Source organism: Conger conger, chromosome 11 (genome assembly GCF_963514075.1).
Source record: "Conger conger chromosome 11, fConCon1.1, whole genome shotgun sequence".
Lineage (NCBI taxonomy): Eukaryota > Metazoa > Chordata > Actinopteri > Anguilliformes > Congridae > Conger > Conger conger.
In genome coordinates this window covers 16722832-16737734 of record NC_083770.1, presented here as the reverse complement: position 1 = coordinate 16737734, position 14903 = coordinate 16722832, and the positions used below count along the sequence as shown (strand labels likewise).

Below are 14903 nucleotides of genomic sequence, written 5' to 3'. Positions count from 1 at the left end.
TCTCTTTAACCTCTCTCACACTCTCTCTCTCTCTCACACTCTCTCTTTCTCACACTCTCTCTCTCACTCTCTCTCTCTCTCACACTCTCTTTCTCACACTCTCTCTCACTCTGTCTCTCTCTCACACTCTCTCTCTCACTCTCTCTCGTTCTCTCTCTCTCACACTCTCTTCTTCTCTCTCTCACTCTCCTTCTCTCTCCCTCTGTCTCTCACACACACATATGCACACACAGACAAACACAAATACACACAGACACAGTCACACACGCATACATATACATACACAAACACATATACAAGCACACATACAGACAAACACAGACACACAGATACACATATACGCACACCTGTACAGATGAACACAAACCCACACATACACACGCACACACACACACAAACGCACTACAAACCAGCATTAAACAGGCTGGCTGGTGTTAAAGAGAGGACAGCTAGGCTAATTAAGGCCTCCTCTCCAGACAGGCCCTGCTGTTCACTGAGCCCTGGAGGCGCCCTGTCACCTGACAGAGCACTGAGACAACCTGGGCTACAGACGCACAATTAACCTCACACAGACGCACAGCGAGAGGAGCACACACACCATGTACAGGAAGAGTGTGTGCACGCTTTAGTGGGCGCTTGTATTTATGTGTGTGTGCATGTGTGTGTGTGTGTGCGTGTGTGTGTGCTTGTATTTATGTGTGTGTTTGTTGTGTGTGTGTGTGCATGTGTTTGCGTGTGCATGTGTTTGCATATGCATGTGTGTGCATGTGTGTGTGTACCAAATCTAGTTAAATATGTCAAACATTTGTACCATTGCTTTGATAAAAAAATCAACCATATAGGATTGCATTGTGTGTACACGATACAATTTTAAGGGTAATGCCTTATTTTACAGGCTGCTAATTACTTAGTAGTTACTGGGTAATTACCAGCTACTGTTGAACTTTTGATTTCAAGTAAGCACTCTGAAACAAAGTCAGCAATACCATGAAACAAACTTGTTGAGTACTATAAAAATACACTTTACAGCCCATTTCATAGTACTTACCTCTGAAAGCAAAATAGTTACCTAATAATTACACAAGCAGCTGGATCGGTAAACACTAGATAATTAACAGCCTGTAAAATACATCCTTACCCTTTTAAGCTTTAAAAGTTGCCAAGGACAACAAATTCTGTCGGTACTGGAATAAGAACCCAGCACTGTTTACAAGCAGCAGCTAATTAAGCCAGATATTCAGTGGAATATTCATCTTGCTACAGTCACATCTGTAACTGAGCAACTGCCTGGCCGTTGCATCTTAAATCGAATTCAATTATTCCAAAAACACACTCAGCGCACAAAAACGCGCGAAGCGTCGTAATCCGTCAATAAACCGCTTTGGAAAGTAAGGGCTTGCGGTCCTGGCGCAGGCCCTATTACTGATTAGCAGAGAAGATCTCTCCCCTCGTCTCGTAGACGAAGCTGGTGCTAACGAGTGGAGTGCAAACGGCTCTATTAACGAGCCATTATCAGGCCCTTGGCATTTCGCTTCACACGCTTTTAGACCGTGCGTAATTACCGCCACGGCGCAAGGGCACGCGCTGTGACAGCGAGGGGCCCGTTCACTGTGGTGGTGGAAAAGACGGGGTTTTGTACGCGGGATTCCCGGTTCAATTGGGTTAGGGTCAGCCCCACTGTCCCTCCATCCTGTCAGCTTTCATCATCTTCTGCTCCCCTCCAGCCCTCATTCCTCCCCCTCCCCTCTCCTCCCCTCTCCTCCTCTCGTCTCCTCTCTTCAGTCCTTCCCTTCCACCATCGTCCTCCTCCTACTCCTTCCCCATGGAGAGCTCATTCATTAAACTCAACTCTCACTCCTCTTCTCCCGGCTGCCATTAAAAATGGATCTTAACAAGCTCTTTCCCTCCGTTTCTCTCGGTCACGATCCTCCCTTTCTGTCATGTCTCGCTCTCCTGATCTCTCTCCCCACATTTTCTCCTCTCCCTTGTTCCGACGACCCCTCTCTCCCATCTATATTCCTTTATCTATTTAACCTTTCTCATCCCTCTCTCCCTCCCACAATTCAATTCAAGCTGTGTTTTACTGGCGTGAAACACACATGATACTTATTGCCGAAGCAAACATACAAAGCAAGTTGTATAATAGTAGAAGTACGACATGAACAGTAGTTAAGACTTCCACAAATTGCAATTCAAATCATGTAGTAATGCTAATACAACAGTAGGCTGCCAGATTTATTGATGATGGCGATGGCTGCAATGGAGCCGGTAGAATGTTAAAATGGTGGCTGATGGTGATTACTGACATTGATGGCCGCAGTGGAGCCGTGCCGTAACTCGGCGAAATCAGAGCTGTCCGTCATATCACTCAGGCTAGCCATAAACCAGCCTCTGTGTTAAAGGGTAGAGTTTGAGCGCCCGTTACCTTCTGGGAAACACAGGCTGTGACATCACATGACGTGTTTGTTTTGAGAAATCTTGCACCATATTTAGGAAACGGCTACACTGATGTAGGGCATTTTACATAAGTGTGCCTCTCTGCAGACCCCCAAAAGGAAACAGACTGTGTTGACCATGTTGACACAGGGTCAGCAAGGTTTGATGAAAAGACAGTGCTACTATTGGCGGACACCCTATTGGCGGACATTTGCAGTTCCTTTTGTATGACTGTTAGAGCAGAGGAGCAGTTGAACTTATCTTTTGGAGTCAGATAAACGAGAACAAAATTCAATTAACCATGTTCCAGTAGCATTGGTCAGACTACACGCGTTTCCTTCACCTCTCGGATACTTCCGCCTTTTGGTGTATTTGGGGGGTTTTCCTACATTGACGATGATTTAAAAAAATGCCTACGCACATAATTTAAGCATTTAACCCAAATAAGCTCAACTGAAAAATGCATGATAGCGCTCCTTTAACTAAAATAACAAATAACTCTCTTGTGCACAAATAACTATTTTCTGCTCTCTCTTTCTCTTGCTCTTCATTTCAGAAACGACCGGCCCCAAATCAGGCAAATTGATGCGTCCCCACTGCTGTCGTCTCCCAGGAGAATACCAGGGTGAAAGAGCCCGAAACTGAGCTTATTTACTAGTACACAAAACCCACGGACCGCGAATCTAAATTACACCGGCTGACTGATGAAATGCACGGGTGGGAGTGGGGTGTGAATCCCCGGAGGCAGGGGAGCTTAATTAGACCCGTTTAATTCTCAGCCACTGGTGAACCAGAACTGTGGGGACAGGAGTTGCATTGGGGAAGGAGCGCGCGGACAGGTTTCTAAAATGGAGGCGTTTTAATGAGGCCGGGGATCGATAGGGCGGACAGGGTGCCTGAGTATGAGTCGTGCGTGCGTACTGAGAGCCGTGTGTGCAGATAACATTGTGCTCAAAGACCAGACCTCAGGAACATGGCCCTTTTCACCCTGACCCCCCCACCCCCCCCCCCACCCCTGCCTTAAGCGGCTCCGTTTAATGCTTTAATCGCGTTTGCTGATATTATCTTCTCATTAATTCACAGGGAGACGGACGTTAAACGCGCCGTTCTTTGTTTTAGAGCGTTATTCTAGCCTCGAGGCGTGCGGTGAGATGGGAGATAAGCACGCGATTGGTGACATTTCACACCGCATGGCGACGGCAGGGAGGACCAGCGGTTGCTATGAGGGTGACCGCAGTGAGCGGAAAAGCTTGTGGCATGTTTACGACCTCTGACCTCTATCGTTAGGTCACTCAGTAAACGCTGCAGCTGTGTAACCCTGATTCAAGCCACTTTTTTGTTGCCGTTGCTGCTGATGTTCACGTACAGCAGTCTCTATAGTTTGTGGAGAACAATGGAAAAACTTCCAGTGAGCAGCAGTTCTGCGGGCAGATACGCCTTGTTAATGAGAGATGTCAGAGGAGAAGGGCCAGACTGGGCAAAGCTGCCAGGAAGGTGACAGTAATGCAAATAACAACGCATTATAACAGTGGTATGCAGAACAGCATCTTCTGAACATACAATGTGTCAAACCTCTAAGTGGATAGGCTGCAGCAGCAGAAGACTAAATAAGTCTAAAAGGCTAATAAATACCTAATAAAGAGCTCACTGAGCATATATTGCAACAATAAACACAAGCAGTTTTCCTTAAAAGTAGATGGCTTTCCCATCCCCTGTTTCATGCTCTATTCATCCTGGGTTTTTCAGAGAAAATAGCTTATTATTTGGGGGGGTAATTTTAAAATAGTTCCAGGCATTAAACTTTTTTTTTTCTTTCTGTTTTTATTGTACATTTCACAGCACACTCGACAGTTTTAAAAAGAGTTAGCAGAGTTAGGTTAACAGTTCTATAAGCCTTTTTTCTTGAATAATGGTCTAGGATAATGTCTGGGGATTGGAAACTGGGGATTAGAAACAGAGTGGGGTTTGCAATGATGTAGTTAACATATGTCACCTGATTCATGAGAGCAATGACTGTGTGGTGTTGGAGATGGTTCAATCATCACACTGAGGGAGGAACATTTCTGAAACATTCGTCACTTACTTACAAGATGAGTGCAAGATGCAGTACAGTGTGCGGGTGTTTAATCTTTTATATCATCTTACATCCTTTTCTCCTAGCAGGTTTTTCACCTGTGGCAGGTGTGCAAACCTTATTTTCTTTTTAAGTATTATTTGGATCATTTCCTTACATTCAGAGTCACCAGGCTCATTACAAACGCTTATTTGTCACCACCTTCGCCCTTTCCTTTCACCTGTCCTTGCTCCTTTCCTTGCTCCTTTCTTGCTTGCAAGAAAAGGAAGTGAATAAAGAAGTGAAGATGGGGGAATCGAGAAAACACAAATTAGGCTCCATCATATGTCAGTTTGAAGCCACCTCAAGTCAGGTGCATCCACAGGTCTAGCCTGTTGAAGGAACATGTAATGGACTGGAATTTCCATAGAGATAGCAGACCTGTATCGCTTTCCAGGTCAGGCGAGGAAGGAGACAGGGAAGATAAAATAAGTGACTGGAATGAGCCCATGGTGTCAGCCAGTTCACAGTCTGCAGAGTGAACTTCCAATCGGCCACTGGGAGAGGAGGTCGTTTAGGACGACAGCCAATGAAAACCTCCTGTCCGGCCAACCGTCCGGCTCAATGTCCTTTTCAGTTTTTTTACTGTTCCAGCTGGGCTGGCCAAAAGGAAGGAGCTGGACTTCCTGTCTGAATGAGAAGCTCAAGGGTCCAGCCGTAAAAGTCAGGGCCTCTGACCAGCAAAAGCACTGGAGCTGGGCTGGGCTGGAACAAAGAGTTGTGCTGAAAAGAGCTAAATCCAGGTCTGGAGACTGAAACGTCTGAACAGTTTCTCAAGCCAGGTCCATTCCTGACAAATTAAAACCAAAAGCCACGAGGCACGCTTTGGCTCTTCCATTCTGAGAGTGAGCTCACTTTAGCTGCTTAATCAATTACATTTAAAAACGCAAAATGAAATAATCTCTTGAATTAAATCAGTTCTCCGAATGAAATTACCTTAAATATATGTGGCAAGGTCGTGAATCTTTTATTATGTCCCGATTTAACTTAGTTAAAGAATGAGTGCCGATGTAACCGACAGGAAGTGCGAGGGGGAAGTCAATGAGCGTCGCGCAGACCTGCGAGTGCTTGGAGACCCAGTGGCGCAGCACGTTGAGGACTCTGTTGGTGGCTGCGCGGCGGATGATGAAGTCTTTGTCACAGGTCCTCTCTGAGTTATTAAACGCTAAACAGGGAGAGAGAACAGATTGCAGACATCCACCACGTTAAATTAGCAATGTTGTGATATATCGCTGCACGCATACATGATGACAAACTGCAGACCTGGGACAGTTATGTAATTGGATTCAAATACTTTTCTATGCTTTACCGAGCTTGTATTGAAACCCATGAAATAACCTGAAAAAGTGAAAACCCTGCTTTCTGGTCCTCTTGGTTGGCTCAATTGCACCGGGCAAACAAGCAAAGCAAAAGTTGTATTTGTATCCAAAACAATTACGAATTTGACAGGTCTGAAACTTTTATGTCTGTAGGGAAATGTACATTAAATAACTTGTTAACATTTCGTAAATTGTCAGTGTAAACAGCTTTTTTTTTATTTGCATACTGTACAGCAGGGATGGGCAACTGGTGGGTATTCAGGATTTTGTTACCACCAGTTACCCTGGATTGGGGGGTGTTTACCAGGTGGGCTGCTGTGTCCGGCTGCTGCCGTGGCGATGGCAAACGCGGAGGCGGGGGACACGGAACAGCGGGAATTCTCTCCCGACTGGACTGCAAGGGAAGGAACACGGCACGTGGGCGTTACCACGGCAACCACCAGGCCGGAAAATTCTGCTCCCGATGCATGGAAGTTTGAGCCAGGTTTCACCTAGGGAAGGTGGCAGTACTAGAAGACTTTGCTGGTGAGAATCACAGGCTTTGAGTGTCCTTGACTGATGCATTATCCAAAAATCCTAACTGGTCTAAAAGGTCTAGCACAATGGTCTCCAACCATGATCCTGGAGAGGATCTGATAGTTTGCATTGTTACTTATTTAATCATTTAGCACTCACTTAATCATTTAGAGCAGTTGATGACAGTTAACTGACCTGGTTTACTGGGTCTCAACAGGGTGCTGATTTTAAGGTGAAAACAAAAACCAGCAGAGCCAGAAGCTCTCCAGGACCAGGGTTGAAGACCGCTGGTCTATCATTATGATCCCCCCTTGCTGGGACCTTATTTTAAGCAGATAAATGATGGGATGTTGGTAAGAAAAGATCAATGAGACTCAGAAAGCACATCGTCACCCTGGCGATCCCAGGCACAGCGTGTGCGAAAAGAAAATCGACTTCTCTCTCCAAGGACAGATTCAGACCAAACACGAAATGGGAATGTAGAGACTCTCTCTTTCTCTCTCTTTCTCTCTCTTTCACTCTTTTTCTCTCTATCCATCTCTCTCTGTCAGCCATACATTTGAAGATTCACATTGTTAAACTGCCATGTTTTTCATATTATAATTATGTCTTTCTTTTTGTTCTGTTCCAAGTCGACATCAATTATCTGTAGAAATAAAGCAAATCTCACCATGTTTTCAAACTGCTATTTTTATTTCCCTTTAATGTTCTCCATTATTTGACTGACTCGAGCCCAAGACAAATTGGGCACTGAAATGTGTGTGTACAGAGCCACCATTTATGAGCAGAATCGGGCCTAATTACAGTTCTCCCACTCTCTTGTTTCTCTGCAGTGGAAGCTAAAAAGGGTGGTCTTTCAACTTGTTAGCGCCCCCTGATGATATTTCAGAAAGGGGACATATTAAACTACCTCCGGATTGGGCACAATAAAAAAGCACAAGTAAACGTTTTGGCGGGAACTGCCTGTCACCAGCTCTCACAACTCCAGATCTCCGATAATTTATGCAGTCTGGCATTCATTTTGGCAAGCATCTCCTGTGTCAGACTCAATGTGTGATTCACAATAAATAAACCTCCCTGTCAATCAACCGGACCACTAACACAGTGTGGTAAATGCAACTAACCAAACTCAAATACACAAATCGTTTTAAACTGTTATACTCCAACTTAATATTGTGATTAACCCTATGACAATCAGGACTAAACTGCTGTCACATACGGCGTGATTATCATGATAATGATTTTATGATTCCAATACCTTAAACAATCAGCGTTGTTGTCTTGAGGGTAAAGGATGGAACAACTATTTCTTCAATACATAGACAATAACAGTTGTAATGGATCAGTGGACCCACTCCAAGTCTCCAATCATCTTAAAGGGATATTTGGTACAGCACAAGTCATTTTGAGGAGCTTACCGAATTGTGTTTGCATAGTGAATACCAGTCTGTCCCTGCCCACCATTAACAGTATCGCAGTATTTCCCATTTGCCCGACCAGTTGTCCGACCTTGCCAAATGAAGAGTTTTAAAGCACACCCAAACTATGGAGGAGTCACCGCCGCCCCGTGGGGTCTGTGATCGCGGCGCCCGGGAGACGCTCTTACCTCCCGGCTGGCGGTATCGGAGGTGGCGGGGCGTGGACGGGGAGCGGGACGGGGACGCCTCGCCTGATTCGCTGGCCTGGCCCGTCTCTGGGCTGAACTTGTCCAGCGACACAGACTCCAGCACCGCTGCGGAGGACAAGCAGAGGCAGAGCGTGACGCCAGTGAACCAACACTGGGGCGAGTACTAGGGGCAGCCTGTAGGGACCCAGGAGGTTGGTGGTTCAAACCCCGGTGTAGCCACGATAAGATCAATATAGATGTTGGGCCTTGAGCAAGACCCTTCACCCCATATTGCTCCAGGGGGGATTTGGCCCTGCTTAGTCAAATCAACTGGAAGTCGCTTTGGATAAAAGTGTCAGCTAAAAAACTGTAAAGTAATTACAATCTCGCAAACCCCACCTACCGGTCCTCTTGGTTGGCTCAACTGCACCAGGAAAAATCAAGCACAGAAAAGTACTCGATCCAGGTCTGCCCTAAAACCCTCTGACACTAACCTGTGGCTTCAGCACTCATCCCAAGTGTTGATAACACAGCTCCCCATCCCCAGGAGACCAATGCAAATGTCAATCTGAGCTAGTGTGTCAGGGACGAATGCACAAAATGGCTGACCGTGGTGTGAAAGGGCAGTCACACTACAGGGGGGCTGGAGGAAGTCATTGTATATCTGGGTCACTTTGCTGCACATTTCCTTGACGTTAGCTAGCCCAAGTCTTAAATTAAAGTGTGACTGTACCCTGAGCTGTCATTAGCATGTCAGGAGGAGGGTTTTTTCCACACTACCCACACTCTTAGCCTTTTCTCTAGTAATTTTAAACAGTGGATGTTACAGGGTTGGATAACAGAAGCCATTAAAGGGGAGGTCCAGCCGCCATTAAAGGGGATGGCAGAGAACATCATGTGCAGAACCGGCGTAAGCGAGGTCTTTTGAGAGTCGGGGGGAGGGTGGGAGGCTCACAGGGACTCACAGGGACTCCCAGCCATGCCCCACTCCAAGCTCTTCTCGATGGAAAGCACTAGCTGTCCTAGGTGATGCACACCCCTATCCTCTGCCTGTACAGGAGATCTCTGTGTGCCTTTATCTACCCCTGACAGATATTTTTCAGCTTCTTGTTGATTTTGGAATTACTGCCTGAGCGCTGTTGACTCTGTGGAAGTACCAGAGCCTTTCATGCCCACCGGTGAAATACTCACGGCACGATAATTATGTCCGGGGAATGAACTCTGCTTGGTGTTATCTGGGGTGACCAACATCGCTGAGGGACTGGGTACATCCACCCACTGTGGTCAATGACCGCCCCCCTGTCACTGCAACCAGCCAAGTGCTTTTCTGTCCCTCTCCTGGCCCTGGACACACACACTCACACACACTCACACACACACAGGCACACACACAGTCACATACACACACACACACACACACACACACACTTCCACACTAAAAATGAGAGGAGACTGCCTCTGCGATAAGGGCTCCTACAGTAGAGCCTCTAACTGCCATTTTAAATGTTGTTTAAAGACATATTTTTTGAGTATGGCTTTTCTTTTATTTGAGTACTGTACTTCTCTTTTATTTGTCGGTTAATCACCTGCATTTCTATCCCCCTTCATGACAGTTTCATTGTTTCTTTTATTATGTCTGTAAAGCACTTAAAAAAGCAATTCATAAATAAAGATTATTATGTAGTCTCATTGTTCGCCTACGAACTAGAGACATTTACTGACACACACATACACACCGCTGAATATCACTTTCCAGCCTGCAGGTTTTGGTGTGCTTCAGTTCTCAAGTGAATCATTTGAATCACTAATTGGCTGAGCTGAAGAATCGGCACACCTTCGTGTCTGCAGCCTGCACCACCTGCTGACCCTGTGGCCCTGCAGAATATCCGGCTCTATCACTCTACATTCCTGCCTTTATTTAATTTATTTTTATTTAATTTATTTTGGCTTACTCCTCCGGATGCTGCGGCGCAGTTTCCCACAGAGGGCGTCGATCCGGGGGGTCTCGGCCCCGTCCTCCAGGGGCCCCGGGCTCTGCTCCGGGGAGGAGGGGGCCCGGCTCAGGTCCAGGGGGGCCTTGGTGCTGCCGGCTGGGGGGGACACGGTGGGCGGGTTGTTGTTGTTGCCGGGCGGGGGGGACGCTGTGGGGGGGTTGTTGTTGTTGTTGCCGGGCGGAGGAGACACGGTGGGGTTGCAGTTGGAGGTGGGACTCCCGGCGGTGGAGGAGGGGGAGGTGTTGGTGGAGAGGTCCAGGGCCTTGGGCCCCCCCAGGGGGGAGTTGAGGGACAGTTTTCGGGTGCGGATGGGGGAGGAGGTGCGAGACGGGATGGAGAGCGGAGGAGGGGAAGAGAACTTGCGGCAGAGGCGAGGGGATTTTTCGTTGGAGTGTTCCGCGTTCCGGTTGTTCTGATTGGTGGCGAAGAACAGCTCCAGGGACCTGAGAGGGGGAAACAGCCAATAGTAAGAGATAAATAAACCATACAGGACCTGTGAGGGGACAGACTGACAGACAGGCTGACAGACAGATTGAGGGGAAAACAGAGAGACAGACAAAGATATCTAACTACTGTAGATAGGCAGATGTTTTTTTGTTTGTTTGTTTGTTGTATGTATCTTGAGCCAAGTTTTCTGATTGGCAATATATGGCAGTTTTTGAGAGTGATGTTTTTAATTACATTTAACGCATTATTTCAGTATAGTCTTTGTGTATCCATCAGAACTTCCATCCCAACAAACCTTCCTCCATAAAGATAATGAAATAATAAAAAATAAATCTTATCTGTAGATACAGACAGATACAGAGAATAGGAAATATAGCTATAATGATGCATAGACTGGTTCTGAAGCAAAAGGGCGCTGGCATTCCCCGTGTTTATTATTCATACCGGGAGTGGAGAGAAAAGATAACGGGTGGACTTCACGCACCGTGTCACTGAGGTGCAGCCCCAGGCCACAGAGAGAATACCAGGGTCGAAGGGGGTAGGGGGTGAAGGGAATGGGGGCAAGGGGGGTTGAGATGAAGGTGACAGCAACCAGCAGACTACATGGGATTCCCTAACTTATTCAGGTCCCCACCGAAGTCTCTGGGTCTCTGAGTCTCTGGGTCTTTTGAAAAGACTTCAAAACGTTTTCTTTTATGACAACCATTCGAGCGGCCAGCAAGACCACATCGAATATTCAACTTCAGGTGAGTTTGGAACAAAGAACTAAAGTAAAAAACAAACCGTCTGGGCTTTAGGGCACATGCAGAGAGGTTTATTGGTGTGAGTCCTCTGTTTTGCAAACAGCAAATAATAGAATTAGAATTTAATTTGAAAGGGAAAAGTAAATTGTTGAGAGGAGCGGATAAACAGGGTTTGGGGACTCTTCTACAGCACTACAGGAAGTGAGGGAGGCAGAGAAGCAGAAAGGTAGGTAGAAAAAGAGAAGGAGAGAAAGAAAGAGAGGGAGAGCGTGTGTGTGTGTTACTTTGACTGGTCCAGGGCTAGTTTCCTGATCTTCAGGCTGTAGTCAGAGGAGATGGAGGACATGGACAAGCGGTCGAATGAGTGATACTGGAACCTGTGTGACAGCGGAGGGGGGAGGGGTTTGGAGATGAGAGGCAGGCCAATCACACGACACGGCTGATGACGATGTCACAATGACAGCCCTGAGACACGCACTGACATCACTGACACGCTCATAACTGAACAAGACATATCAAAATGGCTCCGGCTTTAGCTATCACACTGCAAAACAAAACACACATAAGAGAGTGCACCAAAATGACACAAGCTATGGGGTCCCGAGTTTTAGGAACACAAAACGCCCCCCCCCCTACGTGTCGCACCTGCACCCCTGTTTCTGTTACTAATCCAATGAGGGGGTACATTAAACACTCAGCATGACAAACACTGAAGATCTGACAGGAGCAACAGAGAGGAGACAGCCACTAATGTTTCATTCATGACAGCTGGGCTTTGAGAGATAGGGCTCCATTCATTCCCACTGTGTTTGGTGAATCCCTCCCAATCATAAGCCACTGAAGCGCGTCCAACTGTCTGCATGAACAAGTGAGTGTGAGAGAGTCCCCAGAGGACCTGGGTTTAATGGGAATCATGTTCATTCATCGTTCTGACTTGTTAGGTGTCTGCCGGTTTCTTGCTTCCGACACTAAGTTTCGTGACACATATGAGGACACTTAGCAGTACCAGCAGGCTGGCAGACTCACAGTCAGATTCCGGCATCTGGGTCCTAAACTAAACCTCAGAAATGATAAATACTAATCCACATGCACACACATACAGACACAGACACACACTGACACAGACACACTTTGACACAAGCACACACCAAACATATGCACAGACACAAAAACACACACACACACACACACACACACTGACACACACAGACACACACAGACACAAGCACACACCAACGCACACACACACTGACAAATGCACACACAGACACACAAGCACACACAATCTTGCAAAGACACACTCACTAATATACACAAACTCACACACAGACTGAACCTCTCTGTGTCTGGCAGGGTGATCAGAATAGGTCAGAATAGGTCTGGGCACAGACATCCCCACACTACTGTGTGAGCTTGGCTCTGATGGTGTGGTTACTGCACTGTGGTCTGGAGCGGAAGACGGGCTCAGCTCCCATCTCTAGTCAATAAGCAATTCACCTCCCTGACAACCCCCCGCCCACTGCCCTGCTCTCAGGGATATTCCCATGTGAGTCAGTTAACCATTTGAAGAGTAGGGTTTTTGGAATGTTTTTCAAAATTCTAAAACGTCAGTGTTCTAGAACCCCAATGCTTTCAATTACCAGCAGTGATTATTACATTAGCATGAGAGTTCAGTTCAGAACTATTCTAATGACACACTGTATTTATGGCCTCACACCTTAAAGGGTTAAAGTGGGAGGGAGACACAGTCAAACAGTGTGATGTCAATAGGAAACAGGTACGCGTGAGGTCTTTAGTCGATGTAATAACACCCCCGTGGAGCAAGAGGGCAGCACTCAGCTCCCTCCCCGGCCGGGGCCAGAGGTGGCGGCCGTACCGGATGGGAATGGAGGTGAAGGGCTTCTTGTAGATGTCGGCCAGCTTGTCCATGACGACGGCGGCGTTGGTGAAGATGCGGTAGGTGTGCAGGAAGGTGTTGAGGAAGTCGATGGAGAGGAAGCGCAGGTCGGTCAGCCTCTCCAGGAGCCGCTCCACGCTGGCGTAGCGGATCTGCGGCACCTTGCACGAGTTGAGCGTCTTGCTGAAGCAGATGTCTACATCGTCTTTGTGCAGCCGTGTGTCCGATCTGTCAAAAGAGGGAAAATTAGGCGGTGACAGATTTTATCAGCACCTAAAGAGTTACAGCACTTCAAACACCCAGGTCTGCCCCAACAGTCATGGTCAGCATAATGTAAATTCTGCACGTTAATTCAACTAAAACAACTATAACTATAACAGACACTGTAACACCTTGACTACAGCTCCAGGATACGGAGAGCATGAACCAGGTACGTGTGAAAGCATACAGGGGAATGGAGGCTGTGTTTCAAACCTCATACTTAGCGTACTACTCAGATTCCAATGAAAATCAGCCAGAAATTTTGTACAAATAGTATGCTAGCATGCGGTTTCAAACACAGCCAGTGACTCTCGCCCCCACCCTACCCAGCAACCCCCCCCTCCCTCCCCCCACCCCAAGACAAACCCAGCCGAACCTACTTGATCATGTGAGGTACGGTGACTTTGGAGTTCTCCTCAAACACGCTGGTCATTAGGCCGTTACAGCGGATGTTGTCGATACACTGGAGCGGGAGAGAGGGGGACTATTATTATGATTGCTTTCTCATATCAGCATTCTTGTTATTGCCTAAAGTGCATTTCCCCATCATTCCATTCACATTTTAATGACGTTATTTCTGCTGCATTAATTCCGTTTGTATTGGTGCTTGTTCCGTTGCTCTGGCAATTTTGTTATCGCCAGTCATGCAAATAAAGCCTTTTTTTAATTGAAATTGAAAATTGAAAGTAAGAGAGAGAGAGAGAGAGAGAGAGAGAGAGAGGGTGAACTACATCACAACTCTCATTGGGGGCTGTGACCCCCAGAAGGCAGTCGATGGTCCTCCAGGGTGGCAGCAGGGTCTCTGAGGGGTGGCGGCGTGACTACAAAATGGACCCCAGGGGCTCTGAGGCCTGCTGCCTGTTTACTGAGAGCAGAGGCTCATGGGAAACCCGGCCAACAGAGCGAACCGCTACAGCAGGGCCTGTTTATTATTACAATGTTTGCTACAGCAAAGCCGTGAAAGTAAGCATGCGGGATTGCAGTAAGTTTGTGTGTGTGTGTGTGTGTGTGTGTGTGTGCACAGGTGTGACTGTGTGTCTGCGTACACATATGTGTGAGTGTTTCTGTGTGTGTATGATCTGTTTGTGTGGATGTCTGTGTGTGTGTGTGCATACGGGTGTGACTGTGTGTGTGTATGCACATGTGTCACTGTGTGTGCGTGTGTGTTTCTGTGTGCATATATGTGTGAGTGTCTGTCTGTGTGTGTGTATGCCTATATGCGTGTGTGGGTGTCTGTATATATATGTGTGTGTGTGGTTCTGCATACTTCCCTGCTGGGTTTATCAAACCTGACCCTGGGGAAAGACCTCTCGAGGAGAAAAAAACAAACAAAACAAAATAACAAAAATCAGAGAATTTCCAACAAACACACGCACTCGCACTGTCACACACGACCTCACTTCCTCCCCGCTGCCAATCTCCGGCCTTCAGTGCCAGACAGCCGCCGCGACTTCCATAAACACGAAACCCTCCACACACTCTCCTCTAAACCAGTCTGACTCACCTCCAAAACGAGGGAAATAAATAAATGTCAGAGAGACGGAGTGAAACGCGCTCAGACAGCGCGAACA

The 14903-nt window shown here is 47.0% G+C and overlaps 1 protein-coding gene across 1 annotated transcript in view; it reads right to left on the bottom strand.

The window, feature by feature from the left end:
- The window catches only part of LOC133141144 (ras-specific guanine nucleotide-releasing factor 2-like), a 66798-nt gene that overhangs the window by 12742 nt on the left and 39153 nt on the right, over positions 1 to 14903 (bottom strand). Inside the window, 6 exon segments of the mRNA XM_061261562.1 lie at positions 5608 to 5714; positions 6173 to 6262; positions 7991 to 8116; positions 9943 to 10427; positions 13051 to 13299; positions 13713 to 13795. Of these exon segments, the coding sequence (XP_061117546.1) occupies positions 5608 to 5714; positions 6173 to 6262; positions 7991 to 8116; positions 9943 to 10427; positions 13051 to 13299; positions 13713 to 13795 (1140 nt within the window).